Source organism: Watersipora subatra, chromosome 5, assembly GCF_963576615.1.
Source record: "Watersipora subatra chromosome 5, tzWatSuba1.1, whole genome shotgun sequence".
Classification (NCBI taxonomy): Eukaryota; Metazoa; Bryozoa; class Gymnolaemata; order Cheilostomatida; family Watersiporidae; genus Watersipora; species Watersipora subatra.
In genome coordinates, this window is record NC_088712.1 from 28,340,066 (window position 1) to 28,359,752 (window position 19,687).

Sequence of the window (19,687 nt, forward strand, 5' to 3'; positions counted from 1 at the left end):
GACATGGGGAGTTTCTGTAAACTTTAGTAGAGACATGGGGAGTCTCTGTAAACTTTAGTAGAGACATGGGGAGTCTCTGTAAACTTTAGTAGAGACATGGGGAGTCTCTGTAAACTTTAGTAGAGACATGGGGAGTCTCTGTAAACTTTAGTAGAGACATGGGGAGTCTCTGTAAACTTTAGTAGAGACATGGGGAGTCTCTGTAAACTTTAGTAGAGACATGGGGAGTCTCTGTAAACTTTAGTAGAGACATGGGGAGTCTCTGTAAACTTTAGTAGAGACATGGGGAGTTTCTGTAAACTTTAGTAGAGACATGGGGAGTCTCTGTAAACTTTAGTAGAGACATGGGGAGTCTCTGTAAACTTTAGTAGAGACATGGGGAGTCTCTGTAAACTTTAGTAGAGACATGGGGAGTCTCTGTAAACTTTAGTAGAGACATGGGGAGTCTCTGTAAACTTTAGTAGAGACATGGGGAGTCTCTGTAAACTTTAGTAGAGACATGGGGAGTCTCTGTAAACTTTAGTAGAGACATGGGGGAGTCTCTGTAAACTTTAGTAGAGACATGGGGAGTCTCTGTAAACTTTAGTAGAGACACGGGGAGTCTCTGTAAACTTTAGTAGAGACATGGGGAGTCTCTGTAAACTTTAGTAGAGACACGGGGAGTCTCTGTAAACTTTAGTAGAGACATGGGGAGTCTCTGTAAACTTTAGTAGAGACACGGGGAGTCTCTGTAAACTTTAGTAGAGACATGGGGAGTCTCTGTAAACTTTAGTAGAGACATGGGGAGTCTCTGTAAACTTTAGTAGAGACATGGGGAGTCTCTGTAAACTTTAGTAGAGACATGGGGAGTCTCTGTAAACTTTAGTAGAGACATGGGGAGTCTCTGTAAACTTTAGTAGAGACATGAGGAGTCTCTGTAAACTTTAGTAGAGACATGGGGAGTCTCTGTAAACTTTAGTAGAGACATGGGGAGTCTCTGTAAACTTTAGTAGAGACATGGGGAGTCTCTGTAAACTTTAGTAGAGACATGGGGAGTCTCTGTAAACTTCAGTAGAGACATGGGGAGTCTCTGTAAACTTTAGTAGAGACATGGGGAGTCTCTGTAAACTTTAGTAGAGACATGGGGAGTCTCTGTAAACTTTTGATACATTTATTTCTTGACCAAAAAGCAAGTGCCTGATGACTTGAGGAAGAAATGTTGCTCTTCATTTTAGGCCCTAAATATACGCACTTTACTGTATCAATGGGTTAACACATCCCAAATAAAGAGTGCCAACCAGAATAATTAAATCTAGAACTTTTTCCAAAAAACCAAAGAAAAAACCAGAAAAACCTGGTTAGAAAAACCAAAAATTGTTTAATAAATTTAAATTTGATGACAAAGTACAAAATTGTAGGGCTACATTAAAAACAGAGAAATATTCGATAAACATCATCGGAAAAGAAACATAGCCCTAGATCACTTCATAAACAAATAGTATGGATTTCCAAAGGTGCCATAATAATAATAGTAATAACAAGTAGGATAGACTGAGATCAGACCAGAGGAAAAAACCGCAAGAGATAAGAGCAACCTAACTACTTTTTTTTAATCACGTCTTGATTCTTCAGCACATCTCACTGCAGTCATACCTCTTCATACGAGTGCTCCAACATGCGAGAAACTCGATGTACGAGCTGACTTTCTAGCGAATTTCTTCCTTGAGATACAAGCTAGTTCTCGATGCCCGCTACACTATTTGACCAAGTATGCGAGCGGACGCTTGGGAAAACAGCATTGCCCGGTCTTTCTTCTCGAATCAGTTTGAAAGAAGTTTTTAAAAGGTCAGCTAAAAGTTATAGTGAACGAGAGGTAAAAGCGCATAACCGAAAACGGATATATAAAAATAAGACGATAAAATTAAAGTAAGTTTAGTAAAAGATTAAAACTTATCTTCAAGTGTGTGTTAGTGAGCTAAATTTATTCAAGTTGTATTCAAAGTTTATGTTAAAGGGTCTATTCTCATTAGGGTCACAAATGTTTAGTGTACCGAATGCGTTGCTCTGAAGTCTCTCTCAGCCGTTAGCCGCGACACCTGTCTAGAAAGTAAAAACTTCATACAGTATTGTACATTGTGATGTCACATTTTATTGCAGATCATAGCAACTAAATACGTATTATAAGTACTGAATCACAGGAATTGAAAACGTCTTTTTACTGTAATATCCCGTTTAGGTGGTGTTTTCACCACCTAAACTATTGTAGTAATTAAATATTTTATATAGGAAATATTGCCTTGAAGCATGAGTAAATTGACTTACAAGCCGAGTCCCAGAACGCATTAAGCTAGTATGTCGAGGTATGACTGTACTAAATTATAATACAACTGAATTCTCCCTACTAGTCTTAGATATGAGAAGGTAACTCTAATAAATTTAACATTACCAAACCACCCTAACTTAGTCAGTAATATGGTGGACGCAACAGTTTAGGGTAAAATCTATTTTTTTGTTTTAGATTTTTAGCATGGCTTATCAGAACCAAAGTAAGTGTAAGTTGAACTGGGTATTTCTTCCATCTATTACAAGTTATTTGGAAATTGTTTCAACAAATATCATTGGCCAGCCAGTCCTGAGCAGGGATATCATTGGCCAGCCAGTCCTGAGCAGAGATATCATTGGCCAGCCAGTCCTGCGCAGGGATATCATTGGCCAGCCAGTCCTGCGCAGGGTATAATGAGATGAAGTTTGGAGTGATCAAGTTACTAAAGTTACTACGCTTTTATAGGAGAATTTTGTGACGAAGTTTGCTTAATCAACTTTAGCAGCATTTTGATATTTACAAGAGCAAATATCATTTTTTGTAAAATATATCGAATATTAAAAAGAGAAGACAACTCTTTGAACTTTCAAAAATATAACAAAGGGAAAACGTTGAGAGGTTGACTTGCAACAAAATTCACATTACAGTTATTTGATATGAACAGATTCACCATATCTTACTCTGTTGTGTTGTAGGTGCAAAATATGTGGAAAGGGGATTACAAGCTCTTAAAAGCTCAAAAACGAACAGAAAATCGCAGCCACACGAGACCGCCGTAGTTTGGTTTCCCTTTCCAAAACGGCTCAAATGTGATGTAGTTGTGAGAGATGGTTTCTGTTTAAACTTTCTTGCAACCTTATTCGTCGAAATATTTTCACAAACATACTTCACGCATTCAATAAAACCATGTCTATTGTTCATATGCGTCTGTTTTATCATCATTGTAATGCTGTCACTTTTAGCACTGATATCTTATAACTTACCGTAAAAGATCGTTTAATTTTTTAACCATAGTTCGAATGAGTACATATCATTGTCTGATAATAATGACGAGCCTGTCGGTCACCTGTGATAATCGAAAAGTGCTGCAAAAATTATTTGCGAAGTATTGGGTCACATGATTAGAGAACAACTTGACGATTGAATAATGCCGAAGCAAAACTGTAAAGTGGCGAGCATCTTTATTTGATACGGGGTCTTCAGTAAAACCCGAAGTGTTTGTCATAAACTAGTACTACGATAAGTTTTATATTGAGCTTTGTATTGGCCTTTCAATTCACGTGAGAACATCATGTGACAAGACGATAACCAAATTTCGTGGTTACGTCATCGAAATAAAGAGATTCCAATCTACGGCCGCTTTTCGTTTTTGAGCTTTTAATAGCTTGTAATCCCATCTCCACATATTTGGCACTTGCAACACAACAGAGTAAGACATGGTGAATCTTTTGATACCAAATAACTGTAATATGAATTTTGTTGCAAGTCAACCTTTAACATTACCAAAGCGCCCTAACCCAGTCAGTAACATGGTAGACGCAACTGTTTGGGGTAAAATCCATTTCTTTATGTTTTAGATTTTTAGCATGGATTAGATATCAGAACAAACGTAAGTGTAAGTTGAACTGGGTATTTCTTCCATCTATTCCAAGTCATTTGGAAATTGTTTCGAAAAAGATCATTGGCCAGCCAGTCCTGCGCAGGGATATCATTGGCCAGCCAGTCCTGCGCAGGGATATCATTGGCCAGCCAGTCCTGCGCAGCGTATAATGAGATGAAGTTTGGGCTGATCAGGCTACTAAAGTAACTACGCTTTTATAAGAGAATTTTGTGACGAAGTTTGCTTAATCAACTTTAGCGGCAATTTGATATTTACAAAAGCAAAAGTTATTTTCTTGTAAAATTTATCCAATATTAAAAAGAGAAGACAACTCTTTTTCAAGCCCATTGAACTTTCAAAAAGATAATTTAGTGAACAGGTTTAACAAACAGGTCTCGAATCGCTAAATACAAAGCTCTGACTCACCCCAACTCTGTCAGCAAATACAAAGCTCTGACTCATTCCAGCTCTGTCAGCGAATACAAAGCTCTGACACACCCCAACACTGTCAGCAAATACAAAGCTCTGACTCATTCCAGCTCTGTCAGCGAATACAAAGCTCTGACTCACCCCAACACTGTCAGCAAATACAAAGCTCTGACACACCCCAACTCTGTCAGCAAATACAAATCTCTGACTCACCCCAGCTCTGTCAGCGAATACAAAGCTCTGACTCACCCCAACTCTGTCAGCAAATACAAAGCTCTGACTCACCCCAACTCTGTTAGCAAATACAAAGCTCTGACACACCCCAACTCTGTCAGCGAATACAAAGCTCTGACTCACCCCAACTCTGTCAGCAAATACAAAGCTTTGACACACCCCAACTCTGTCAGCGAATACAAAGCTCTGACTCACCCCAACTCTGTCAGCAAACACAAAGCTCTGACTCACCCCAACTCTGTCAGCAAATACAAAGCTCTGACACACCCCAACTCTGTCAGCAAATACAAAGCTCTGACTCACCCCAACTCTGTCAGCAAATACAAAGCTCTGACTCACCCCAACTCTGTTAGCAAATACAAAGCTCTGACACACCCCAACTCTGTCAGCGAATACAAAGCTCTGACTCACCCCAACTCTGTCAGCAAATACAAAGCTTTGACACACCCCAACTCTGTCAGCGAATACAAAGCTCTGACTCACCCCAACTCTGTCAGCAAACACAAAGCTCTGACTCACCCCAACTCTGTCAGCAAATACAAAGCTCTGACACACCCCAACTCTGTCAGCAAATACAAAGCTCTGACTCACCCCAACTCTGTCAGCAAATACAAAGCTCTGACTCACCCCAACTCTGTCAGCAAATACAAAGCTCTGACTCACCCCAACTCTGTCAGCGAATACAAAGCTCTGACTCACCCCAACTCTGTCAGCGAATACAAAGCTCTGACTCACCCCAACTCTGTCAGCAAATACAAAGCTCTGACTCACCCCAGCTCTGTCAGCGTCTTCTTCCTTAAGGCCACTAGACTGTCAGATTTGGCAAGTCCTAATAAATACGTAGTTACAGGCAGCCATAAGAATACAGATACATGTTTATCATGTCTTTTTCAGTCTAACAATAAATAAATATGCAGGCGGATAGATTCATAATCACTTGCTCAAATAATAGACTGCCATTTGATGTAAATGCCCCTCCTGTCCGTTGATACAAAGTCAGGAACATAGACTGAGTTGTTGTGTGTATCACTTCATTTACATGTACTTACCTTTTAAACACTATACACCATAAACACAATATATAAAAACAACAGAGTAGTTAACTTCTCAGAGAGAGCACAACTCTTTTTACTTATCTATTAAACACGGCAGAAGCTTATTAACTTATCGCCTAGTTCCTGAAGATCGCAAGAGGGCATCCATGAGCTTATTCTGTAGATTACTATATACGCTTATTTATACATCGATCTTATGTGAATGTCAAAAGGTATTTTAAGACAACAGTTGCATTTATTGTTGGTATTACTTATGTATAAGATGACTCCGCTATTCCAGAATATTCTGGAATAATGACATCAAATTATGTCGTTCAAAAATAAAAAACATAACTTTCAAAATTTTAAGGTTTCTAGTAAATGCAATAAATAAAGTTCTTCAGCGTGTTTTAAACGAGGTTTGGGATGAGAAGCTTATTCTTTTTACAACGACTGCAAGTGCTGCCTGTTCTCAATCACACATTTGCTACTCCGTGGCTCATCAACAAAAAAGAGCAATCGGGTGTGTGACAAGCAGTATACATACAGCAAAGTTTATTTAAGTGTACAAACATTAGCCTTCATTCGAAATTTGCACGATATATAAATTGTCAAGTTCCAAACTCACCGGTGGCAGTACAGCACAACAATAATGGCTGCAATGCTATGATTCAAAGCGCCGCCATAAGCTTGTTTACCGGTAATATGTACCATAATCTCACTGATATCTGATACCAGTAATTCTATGAAGTAACTTTAACATTTATACAAGGAAGCACGATTATTATGAGTGTTTGTTAAGGCTTCATAACATGTATGTGTATATTGCCTCTATAATAACAAAGTTGGCTTTTCATATTCACATTACATCAACATTACTCGTGTATAAGTTGACCAGAAAAATATTGCCTTAAAATCATCTACCAGAAACTTAACTTATGCATGGGCATGTAGAGTAGCTAGCGGAATGCCCGATGTTACACGGGTATTAAAAAAAGCTTACAGACGGTGGCAGGTAATGTAGTTGCTATTGGCTAATTTAAGCAAGCTAGTGTCCATATTGCTAAACTTGCTAATAAAAACCGTGAGAGCAAGCTTTAGTGATGTTGCGCGTAACGCAGAGTCGCTATGCGTATTTTAAGCCAGATAATGACTCATATCGACCCCTTGCATCCATTGCATCCTGTGTAGCTTAATAGGGTAGCTGTTCACCTTGTGAACCGGAGGTTCCGAGATCAAATCTTCTGCGATAAGAATTTTTCATTGCTAGATTCTAGTTGCTATAGCTGGACAGACACCCTTGAGATTTATTTCTATAAATGAATCTGAGTTTAATATAGACTGGTAAACTCATTTGAGAGAACACAACTCCAACATAAAAACAACATAGCCCTTGTTAATATTTGACATACCGAGTTTCAGTTGAACGACATTGTTGGGATTTTCGGGATAAACAAAACCACTGTGTACGAAGAAGTCGCTGTTAGGTCTGAAACCGTAGCATATGTAGACTTGGTTCCCTGGTTCATATGCCCCGTCGGCATAGCAATGGCATTTATTCTCAGCTTCATCGTAGTCAGTTAACATCTACATTCAAGCATGCTATGTTGATATGGGTTATTATAAACATATATATCACAACAAGGTTACAGGATTCACAGTCCTGCATAAACTATGACCAGAATATTTGTATTTATCCTTCCAAACATGACAAAACATCGTTTTCATGGTATTCCGAGACACCAACATACAACATCCACCATCGTAGGTTTCAGTTCATGAACTTTCTGTTACTACAACCTTCAATTTACTATCCTGACTTCTCCGTAATACTATTAGATTACAGCTTTTAAAGCATGTCTGTGGTCAACTCACTCAATAATTCCTGTTTTCAGCATTTTAACTCTTTTCTTTCTTTTGGCATGTAACGAACAGCTTCATTTGGTTGATAATTAGCAAAGACAAAAACAGGTTATTCATACAACCAACTGAGGTTTCACACCTGAAGTATTTATCACTCTGAGTACAATTACAGTAACAGGTGTACATTTGTCAAAACATCAAATGTTGGAGCAAACACATATTATTATTATTAGAGCATACTTTACTTTGTATAATTTGTTCAATATTTTGAATGTTGATATGCAATATATAATCTTAATATACAATACAATATACAGTACATATAATATAAATATTATTTAATATCTTAATGATAATATATACTAGAAATTCCCCTGTCATACAGCCCACGACCAAAGTGATATTGGAAAAAAGAAAGGGTACTGATGGTTGAGAAATGCAATATTAGCAGTCAAATGGCACTGCAGAGCAATAGGATAACTGCAATGGTAGCTGTAATGTACTGGGTGTGGGTGTTATTATATACAACAAACAGCAATAATGAAAGGACAAGATTATATGTTTATATCTCTCCCCCTGCAATAGGAGAAATGCAATATTGGCAAATATTAGAAGTAAAATGCACTGATATTATTAGAATAACCAATATTATTAATATAGTAATAATAGAAAACCAATGCACAACTTTGTTTACAATTCCAAACGTCATAGCTAACAATATCACGAAGTTGTGATATTTATATAGATTTTTAGAAAATCTATTTAAAAAAGTGTTTGGTCATGACAAACAGCAATAATGAAAGGAAAAGATTATATGTTTATATCTCTCCCCTGCAATAGGGGAAATGCAATATTAGAAGTAAAATGCACTGATATTATTAGAATAACCAATATTATTAATATAGTAATACAGTAATAATAGAAAGCCAACGCACAATTTTGTTTACATTTCAAAACGTCATAGCTAACAATATCAAGAAGTTGTGATATTTATATAGATTTTTAGAAAATCTATTTAACAAAACTATTTAGAAAAAATAATAACAGTAACATATTGCCCATCATCAATGTTGTTAGTGTGACTATAACACTTCAATAGTCAACCAAACTTGTAATTAAATATTGTAATAATCTCATAAGAATTGTTAGAAAAAAATATTATCGTCATTTCCTTTACTTTCACTGCGTTGTAGATCAGTTAGAATAACAAAGTACTCAAAAGTGTCTAAAATGTCAGTTACTTTGAAATCGGCAAAAAAGAAACGATTATATTTCAGTACTTCTACGTTAATTACAAAAGCCTTCAGCAATTTTACAATGCGATAGACTGGCGAAATGTGCAAGTTATTTTTTATGCATGTTATTTTTTCGTGAAATGCGCACGACTTAATGGTTCTATTCTCTGTTGCTCGGGGTTTCAAATGCCGGTCTTAATTTTGATAAAATCAAGGCTTGGCAAGTGTTAATAACGATTTTCGGCCAAATTAATGTCTATTTGTGTATATTTAAGATATTGTCGACAATTTACATAGACTTGGTAACATATTTAAATAAGTTTATATGTGTTTTGTATCGTTATTATACTTAAACGACTCCATTGAAAAATGGTTAAATTTGTTGATGAGATTTCGGTACAAGGGTTTGCGAGGTTGTTGATGAATAATTTTCGTGAGTTGTGTGCACATGCATTTATCATAAAACTCTCAAACATTCGCTCCACTCGTGTTTGATCGTGGGATAACCAACATTTAATGATAAATACTTCAGGAAATTAAATGAAACAATAATGCAGCTGCATCATATAAAACTAAGTGAAAAACTAAATTATATGTAGGACACCAAATTAATATAGTAATAATTAATAAAGGACATTTTTATTCCCTTAATGTTCAAGTAAACAAAATGTAGCCTGAGCGATAAAGGAAACATAATGTGTAGATGCCCCAACAGGAAGATGGAGATAGTCTAACTTAGGCCATATTATGTAAACTTGATATTACCGTAAAACCTCTAATTGAACGCCACCTCCAATTGACCGCTACCCTGAGAGAAGGGTTGAAAAATAGACCGCCACTCTCCATTTGACCGCCACTGACGTTACTTGATTTTTACGAGCAAAAATATCAACTGATCAGTAGAAAAGTGTCCACAAAATTGTTTAAACTTATGATGGTAGATGGAACTTTGAAAGCAACATCATCGAAATAACTACTAACTGTCTCAGGCTAATAGTAGTTCTTTGTTAAACGTGGTCCTAATACTTCAAAGGACAAGCATATAAAAACCGGTTTGCAAGTTTTAGACCAAAGGTAACGTTTACCGAGCATATTTTTATTGTGCTAAATACAAAAAAATTGTGCCAAAAATTGTTTGGACACTAATATCGACTAGTTTAGCAATGCAGAAGAAAGAGTTGAGACTGGAAGATATTGTGGATGGTATTGGATAACGAAGATGTTCGTTCTATAGAAAGCAACAATCAGAACGCAGCTACCTGAGCAAATGACGGAAGTATTTTTGTTTTAAAAACGGTAATTTTTGTTTCTGCATGTAATATAAGTATGATTCGTTTATGTCACTTGTTCATGAATATAAATTTGTATCATTTGATGGATTATTATTGTATAGATTTATAAATAGACTTATAAATATGCAGGTTTATAGCATGTTATTTAATATCATCATTGCGACTATCTTAACACGACTTAAAATAGATCATCTTCATAACTCCACTTCTATTGCACATAAAAAGCTAGTTGTGGCTGTAAACTGTAGCAAACATATCAGTGAGTGCAATAAGCCTTTATTCAACAATGTTAAATACAAATATAAAATAAAAATGTCTTCAAATTTAGAATGTAATAAAAATTTAAAATGCCAACAAATTGCAAAGAAGGACACAGGCTATAATACCATCGCAGGTCAATTGCAAGCAATAGATATCAACTGTTAGAGATATTTCTCGGTTTCTCAATGTACATTCATCAAGAGATCTTTGACAAGTTAGAGGTAAGTTAGCAAATTTATTGCATTCAAAAGGTTTAATATCGCTCCATTGAAAAAAGAGAGCAAAATATAGGCGACATTCGCTTTGCCCGTAATAGGGCTAAATTTATCTTCCGAAAATACTGACGAGCTATTTGAAAGATAAACCGCCAGCCTCTATTTGAACATCGCCTCTAATGGACCACCAGCCTTTATTTGAACGCCGCCTTCAATTGACCGCCAGCCTCCATTTGAACACCGCCTCCAATTGACCGCCACCGTAGAGGAAAGATTGAAAAATAGAGTGCCATGGCATTCAATTAGAGGTTTTACAGTAGCTATATTTAGTAGACACTCTTACAATGTAAACGATCCGTTCTGGGAACGTTTACATTATAGGGAGTTTGTGTTATAAGAACAGTAAAATACATGTAAATTGCCTAATCCGTTCAAAGATCTTTCAAAACTCACCTTTTGGCTAGTGAAAAAGGCACAAAAATAGACTCAATTTTTTAATTTATTGGCTCTACCGTGGCCTGTAGTATTATTGGTTTGTATCAACAACTTTTCTCCTTTTTCTTATCACTTTCACTTAGTTAATGGTCCATGACTAGGGTAGCTTTACAATAAGTTAGGGGGAACGCACACCTACAACGTCCATTTACACCATTTTGTTCACTTTTTCTAGACAGCAGGCTTTACTCTGCAAAGAGAAAACAAAAACATTTTATGTCTAAAATAAAGCAAAACAACAAAATATTTTTACTATAAAAATAGCGGTACCGCCTGCTCATTGCCTATCGTATCCAGAGGTCAAGGTTAAGATAAAAAAGAACTTTTAACAATACTCCAACTTGTGACATTCAGATTGACAGACTGACACTTGCATCAATCAATCGTCTTTTGAGTATTTCTGAAGAATTGTGCGGCTACCGATCCTCTGTGCTTTATCGACACAACTGACGATCTCTCATGGGGAACTAGATTGCCAGGATACAACAAAAATATACAGAGTTTTCTCTCAAGTGGGACCAGAGAGAAAGCGACATTTTTACGACTAACTACAAAATTCCCATTATTCAAATCAAATTTGAGAACTCGCACTGATTTGACATTTTACATTATATAGAATCTATACGTAACACAAAATTTTTACATAAATTCTTTACGTTATTTGGAATTTACATTATAGGAAGTATATGCTATAGGAGTGTCTATTGTATACATTAAAATAAAATAAATCAACTATTTTTCGTACATTTTAACTATTAAAATACTATTAGATTACAATTGCTATATTATTGGCAATTGCTATATTATTGACAATTGCTAAAAGCTATTGATAACTGCTAATAGTTACTGACAAACCAAACTCTATAAAAAGGCTACAGGAAGTATCTATACCCTGCATAAGTGCGAGTACCCACCTCACCCTGTCGATGGTTGCACATATCCCACAGAGGAATGAGCGTGAGATGCCCCATACTGTCATCCTCTACTGCCTGCACACTGCTACCAGATATTCTGATATAGTTCTGCCTCGTCATCACAGTGCTGACAGCCCACCTTCAAGATAGATGAACCCTATGCGCTTGCAACTAGTTTGAGTGAACTCAGAGAGAGACAAATCTTAACATTTCTAGCAAGATACTCACAATTGCTAGTCAAGGTTGTACTATAGGTAAGTGGTATTATGGGTCGCACTTAATCTATTGCCCAAGCATGCCACATCCTTTAGTCATTGACCTCAACAAAGTCTCTTCCTATTTCTACCCACATGTTCTAGGGCTAAGAATGTAGAACCATAACTATATTAGAGATTTGATCCCATGTCATAGTAATAGCAATGCTCAGTGTTCCAAACTATGGCAACTCTCCAATCAGCTCTGCTATATTTGGGCACTGCTTGTGATGCTAATAGAACAAGAAGGGAATTTGTGGCCAAAACCCCGAACAATTTTACTAAATCCAAATTGAGTATAAATTTGATAGGCTCTTTTGTAAAGCAGGCCAACTACAGCAACATACGATATAGTAAACTACAAAACATGAAATTAATAATTATCTTTTCTTTTATTTCAACTACTAGTACAGAGAGAGCGGACAACTCATTAAAAATGTCATATATTACTTCAATTTCCCAAGCTTATGTGAACATTGGTCCAAATCAGCATTGTAATAAACAAAGAACGTAGAGGTTGGGTTAGGAATTTACTTATCGCTACAAAACTGGCCTATCTTGGAGGTCTACAGCTACACAACTACTATATAAGGGCCAACTGGAAATGCCGTAAAGGCACCTGTAGAGATCGTAGGTAAAGTTCTTAGCCATCACAGGATACTGCCCCCTCCTCTTGTTTATGAAAAGAGACCAGAAGTAGGCATACTGCCTCGCTACGTTTCTCTGCATGTGAATGCTCTGCTCGTAGGTTGGGGAGCCTTTCAATAGAGCGATCTCGTTTGGGGGGAAATAGAGAGGCGTATCATATGTCTCTGGAAGAACATCTGTTACAGAAACATATTAGCTACAAACAGTCAAACTTCTCCAGGTGCACATGAAGTTAATTCAATCTACGATGTGCTTTGTGTATTAAATCAGTTTATGTTGGAGCATATATTTCTAAAAACATACAGTGTAATTCAAGTAATTTGTTATGCAGATTACAAGACTGCAGTAACTCTGTAGTATATACTGGAGGTGATTAAAAACATTAGAACAAATCGATTATATCAAGGTCTATGCTTTCTACACTTTTGCTTACAAATGATAACTCTATGCTCTCTACATCTTTGCCTACAAATGATAATTCTATGCTGTCTAGACCTTTTCATGGAAAACTGAGCAGCATTTGTATTTGCTAACATTTTATTGTCCAAGCAACCACAGCAGACGCTCCGGTAACGTATATTTCCTGTAACGTAAATTACAGATAACATAAAAAAATTATGTGAAGTTTTTGCTTCCTACTATGTAAAAAATTCTATATAATGTAAAGTGTCAAGTCGGGCGAGTTTTTAAATCAATTTGAATGTTAGTTTATTTCGCCGCACTTGTGGAAGAAAAAACACTGTGTGTTTAGCATTATATCTATGATATATAACTTTCGCGACATTATAGTTCGTCGTAAGAGATTGTTAAATGTGCCGACTAAAAGGCGAATAGAATAGCTGCGCAATTGTTCATAAATAAAAAGGCAATCGATTAGTGCAGGTCGGTCTACCAAGCTGAACATCACAGGTTGGAGTGTCGCCGAAAAATATCTTTATCTTCACCTTGACAACTGGATAGTGATAGATGACGAACAGGTAGAACTGCTTTGTATAGTAAAAACTTTTGTTGTCTTGCCTTACTGTAGACATACAAAATATTTTTTCTTAGATCTACTTTGCAGAATAAACTTTCCTGTTTAGAAAAATAAGCAAATCGTTGTAAATGACCGCCAAAAATCTGGAGGCCCTATCAACTTGTTGTAAACTTACCACAATCATGGTCTATTAAACCAGTGAGATTGATCATAAAAAGGAGAAAAGGTGTCGATGCAAACCAATAATTCTGCAGTTGCGGTACAGCTCGCAAATTAAAAGAGTTGAGTTAAGTTTTTCCTTTTTGCATGGCCAAAGAGGTGAGTTTGGAAAGATCTTAGAACGAATTAGGCAATTTACATGTATTTTACTGTTCTTATAACGTAAATTACCTACAAAGTGAATGTTTCTGGAATGGAATATTTACGTTATAGGAGCGTCTACTGTACTAGAGGTCTGGTTGAGCAAAATGTACTATGACTTCCAGTTTGCCACTTTTATTATTTCTCGAGTTCAGTAGCAGTGTCGCTAGCACTTTATTCAGCTCATATGTAAGCCAACCGGTTAAAAAGGTTATGAAAATGACACAGCACGCACCAACCATCTAGAATATCAAAAAGAATGAACAGCCAGTGATTCGCCCAGTGTCGAAAAAAAAACTTGCCCTCATCAGAAAAAAAGCTATTGTGTCAGAAAGAGAGCTTGGTCCATTTCAAGGAAAAAGCTTGCAACAAGTCAGAAAGAAAGCTCTCTTTTTCAGAAAAAAAGCTCGCCAAATGTCAGATAGAAAGCTCTCCCATGTCAAAAATAAAGCTTGCCCCATGTCGATTAAAGAGCTCGCCTTATATCAAAAAGAAATCTTGCCCCATGTCAAAAAGAAAGTTTGACCTATGTCAGAATGAGAGCTTGCCCCATTTCAAGGAAAACGCTTGCATGAAGCCCAAAAAATAGCTCTCCCCATGTCAGAAAGAAAGCTGGTCCCATGTCAGAAAAAAAGATCGCTCTGTCGGAGCAAAAAGTGATGCAGCTTGCCATCCTATTTTACGTGATAAGGCAGCTTTGTGATGACAGCATACTATCTTTCTTATAACATCACCTCTGAGATATTCAATCACCAGTAGCCAAAAAGGTAAACAGAACAATGCTACGCTATCAGGTTGGAACACAAGCTATGGCATTTAGATCCGCAATGGTTGACCATTTCAGTAAAAACATCTGTCATTTGTCTGTAACTCATACAATGTGACAGTGGGCTGCTGTACCATGCAGGATTTTATGAATTAGTGAGATAGCCAATGAGTATATCTAGTTACCATGGCAACAATAATTTCCTGTTTAGCTTAAAATATAAACTGACCTAGATATGGCTTCCAATATGAACCCGAGCCTTTGAAGCGCTCGGAAAGGAGGTGCAGAGACAGGGCTATGTTGGGCATTTGAGAGGCAATGGGATCCGTCCTCAAGAGCTCACCTGAATAAAATTTCCTGATAGCTTTTAACGACGAACTTACACAACATCTTAGTAGATTTTATCAGAAAGTATCCATGTTTTTCTATTATTTCTATTCTAAGCGCACTTCAACTGCAACCAAGTTTCATCGATTTTGACCATGAAACATATTGGTAGTCAGATCACTTTAAACATAAAAAACAATCACAAATAATAATAGAAAAACATAAGTTCATCTTGTAAAATCAAAAAGACAAACAAACCATTCCAAGAATTCAGGCCACACTGTAACATGCCGATTACAATGGAAAAATCGAGTGACATGCTGGCAAACATTGACAGGCATAGACAGGTCTGATATGATGCACAGACATTGCCAAGCAAGGCCAGGTTCTTTGGACTGACCTATGCTAGATAACTCTGTATCAGCTGTTAGCATCATAGACCTGGGAATTGACATAAACTCCTCATGGGGCTATAAAACAAAGTTATATAATTATGACATGGTAGATAATATCTTATATTATTATATCATTACGACATAGTAGATAATATTTTATCAATTTTATTCAAGGCAACACAGTAATCACTTATTGCAAGTAGCAGAACTCTGTCTAAAAACTACGAAAATTCGAATATTGGTTCGAAAATACTCTGTCCGAAAATTCGAATATTTAAATATTTGAAACGAATCCATCCCCTTTGTAGTGATTTGAGCCAGTTTTAATTCGATTTTAAGTTAAACAGACGCAAAAAAGGTTTGTGAGTTAATTTGAAAAGGATACAGCAATTTAATGGAAATAATTTTTTTGGGTTTTGATATGTTCTGCTTATTGTTGTTCATCAAAACACGTAAAATATATCCAACACATTTACGGATATAACACAAGGATTGTTAAGGAAAGAAACACATGTAGTGTACACCATTGTACATCTACTTATTACTAGTTCATGTATACATTATAATATATATAACATCATTATTGTTCTATCTGTTCCATCTATACTGCTCTTATGGTAACATTAGAGCCTAATAACTCTGTACCCAATAATTTGTTAAATATAAATATTTGTTAAGATAAATCATTGAATGAATCGGAATTCGATTTGTCCACATCAGACAAAGATTTGACTTGTTGGATATTAGTTGACATGAACAGGTGATTTGATTTTTTCATCAAATAAAAAAATTGATATGAACACAGCTCTAGCAAATAGTAATGGCGGCAAATTTAATGACATTGAAACGCTAGCACGTAATAGCTGTAAAGCAGAAATGCATTAACATCCTTTGTCATTAAAACTGTTGTTAATCAAAAAGCTTGCAATAAAAATTGAATCTTTTTAATATATGTTCCTTTTTAATAAATCTATTATTTACCGTTGTTTTAGTTTGCATTTATGATATCAGAGTTGTTCAGTCTTTATGCAAATTGAATTACTTTCTTCCAGTACATTTCCGATGTCACCAATCAGAAATTAGTGAATACCAAGCTAGATATCCTTCACTAGTCAAAATTTCAATGTACATTTTTTATGTTGCTTTTTTATGACACAACTTGAAGCAAACAAATCTTAATTTCATATCAATGGCATAGTTGTAAAAAGATGTAAGTTCATGGCGAGAATATTGAGTAGCGCTTATATAGCAGTTGTGGATTCTGGGTACTGAAGCTAAAATTGAGTCTATTGAACTTCTGCTGTGCCTCATATGTTCAGTCACAGATTCAGAGATATACAATATCAACTAGTATATATATTATATATATTATCATATTATATTAGAACATATAATATATACATTATATGTTCATTAGACTTGTTTTCTTATGGCTTAGTGCTAGCCTTTAGTATTCAGCCTAGCATCTCATACATATAAAAAGGCCACTTGGACTCCTCAAGATGGAAAAAATCCCCATCTAAAGCAGATTCACTCCCTCAAAGCCGAACTAGGGACCAGACCTCTCCTCTTAGGACTTTTTAAAGGTTATTCTTTTAGAGATATCACTCATAACTGGAGGCTGAGCAAATAACCTCTACTTCTGTACTCAATAATTTGCCAAATATTTCCCAATCATTATTGAGTTATTTGGGTTTGATTGACACGTATCAGATATTGACACGTATCAATTGATTGGTTATCAATTGACATGAACAAGTGATTTGATTTTAAATCAAGTTAAAAGGTATAATTTGGGCATAGCTCACCAACTGAGCCATGCGGATGTGTAACTAGATTCTCTTCCTAAAGCAGAAATAATGGCCAAACACTCCTCTTCAGACATCTCAAAGGTCTGTTCATAACTAGAAACTCAACAAATAACCTGAGCGCAAGCTAACAAAGTCCAACCTCAATTCTTTGAGTCGCTTGAACACCGACTCCGAGTCCTTCAAAGAGAGCCAAGTCTACTTTATCACATTTGGCTCCATTCTCAGTGCTCCACCTCATGAATGCTCTCAGTCTAGACTCTCTGCTCCGAGTGCCTGAATAGGAATACCGTTCTCTTTGACTCACATTCTTATCAACATTTACAGCAATTAGGCCCTATATACATAAGTCTCAGGGTTTGTTATTTGTCCAGTTATAGCGATAAAGTTTTAGAAATGAAAAATCCGCTACGCACTGGATACCTTCGGGTCCTACTGGATACCTACGCTCCAACTCAGTACCTTCGGGTTCAAACACGGGCGAATTAACCCAATAAGCCACATGGCTTATTTGCCATACAATGAAATAATTGTCCGCATCAGACTTATGACGCAATCTTATCTCCTGACGCTAGATTAAATTATAATAACGGCACTTATTTACGAGCTTACATAGGAGTTCAAGTCATCCCAAGTCATTGGGTAAAAAACATAGTCAATTGAAAAAAGATATTTTGCAAAAAGATCTTTATTACCAGTGCAACACCGGGCATTCAATAGTACATAATAAACATCAGACAGCCTTGACCTGCCTATTCCACAAGCTTACCTTGTTATACAGTTCTAGTTATAAATCTCATATCGCGGTATATTTAACCTCTTTGACAGACTCGTAAGAATGTCGAGATAGAGAGAGTAACGCTGGACGCTGTTAAAAGACAAGTAAAGCAATGTGTGATGAGCACCTGTCACACCTGTCGGGTCGGCGGGAGTTTGAAGGGAGCGGACCTGTTCTGTCAGCTCCCATATCGAGCAACAGCTGCTTTCTAGATCCTTAGCTGATGGAATCTGTGTAGACACTACAAATGCAAATATGATACTGCAGAGTTGTCTTCTGTTGGCAACACAAAACGTATTGAAGCAGGTGTAAACCCCTTATGTTCCACTTAAATAACAAGCATAACTTATACAAGTACGCAAGGAAAAGCTGGTACTTTAACTTAGTGGTATTTTAGGTATTGGTAAACCTTGGCTAATAAAACCCTTAGCTAAACCTCATAGCTTGGAGAAAGATAGAACAAATATACAATTAAATTTATACTTTTGTGGCTCAGCTAAAAAAAACTTAGTCTACAATAGGCCTACAGAGTGAACTATAAAACAGGAACACACAAGTTTAAACCAAAGTTGCCATCTACTTGCAATACAAATAGTGTTGCGCATCCTCTGATCAGGTGTTAGTCAATGACCTCTAATCAGTCTCATTTTTTGACAGGCATTTGTTCTGGTAGTCATAGGATGTGACCAGTGAATCTCAAGCTTCTTTCTCAAATTACAGTGGGCCTGCCATACGACATCAATTCGTTCGTGTTGGCATTATAAGGCAAAAATGGAGTATAAAGGGGTATAGAAACGCATAGTAAATATCTCATGCAACCAACCCCTGGTAAAAAAACATCAAAATTTTATATACTAATATATAAAATAATTTTTTTAATATATTGTATATATTAAAAAATTAACAACAAAATAGTATATTAACTTTAGTAACTATAATTACCTACAGTAACTTTACTGCATTTTTTATATTATAATAAACTTTAATTTTGTCACCGTCTTAATCTTTATTACGGTTTCATATTTACTAAACTTGAACGAATAATGCTAAACTGAGAGAGCGAGCAGCAGTATCTTTTTTAGGAAATGTGGGAGGTATTTCGGTGAATAGCACATCGGCATCTTCATTATTCCGACGTATGTAGCACACCGACCATCAATTTTGAATTTCGAGAGAGATGTTTTTGTTGATGTCGAATGGCGGAAAAAAACGCCGCTTGGAGGCAAAAAAATACATGTTTCACATCGTAAGGCAAAAAGAATTAAAACAGGGAGATTGTAATCCAGGAGTGCACTTCATAGTCTTTCCTTGATCAGCTTGTATACATTTTTGTTACCATAAATCCTCGTGTATAAGCCGCCAAAATGTATAGGGGACACCTCGAGCTTTGAAGGTTGTTTTTTTAGTTACAAGGTTGAGTTTTTTTGAGTTTTGGTATACAACGTGTTTATGGCTGATTCACACTATATCGCCGTATCTCGGCGTTGATGCCACAATATTT

At 36.3% G+C, this 19,687-nt stretch overlaps 1 protein-coding gene across 2 annotated transcripts in view; it reads right to left on the minus strand.

Moving 5' to 3' along the window:
- Positions 1–19,687, minus strand: part of LOC137396456 (actin-histidine N-methyltransferase-like) — a 32,376-nt gene that overhangs the window by 6,603 nt on the left and 6,086 nt on the right. Inside the window, exons 3-10 of one of the 2 annotated variants that reach the window (XM_068082741.1) lie at positions 18,314–18,427; positions 17,551–17,684; positions 15,606–15,675; positions 15,108–15,221; positions 12,748–12,952; positions 11,875–12,013; positions 7,012–7,186; positions 5,337–5,394 (exon numbers count right to left, since the gene is read on the minus strand). In XM_068082741.1, coding sequence (XP_067938842.1) covers positions 5,337–5,394; positions 7,012–7,186; positions 11,875–12,013; positions 12,748–12,952; positions 15,108–15,221; positions 15,606–15,675; positions 17,551–17,684; positions 18,314–18,427 — 1,009 coding nt within the window. The remainder of the gene's footprint in view (positions 1–5,336; positions 5,395–7,011; positions 7,187–11,874; positions 12,014–12,747; positions 12,953–15,107; positions 15,222–15,605; positions 15,676–17,550; positions 17,685–18,313; positions 18,428–19,687) is intronic. The other variant, XM_068082743.1, reaches the window with a different exon arrangement.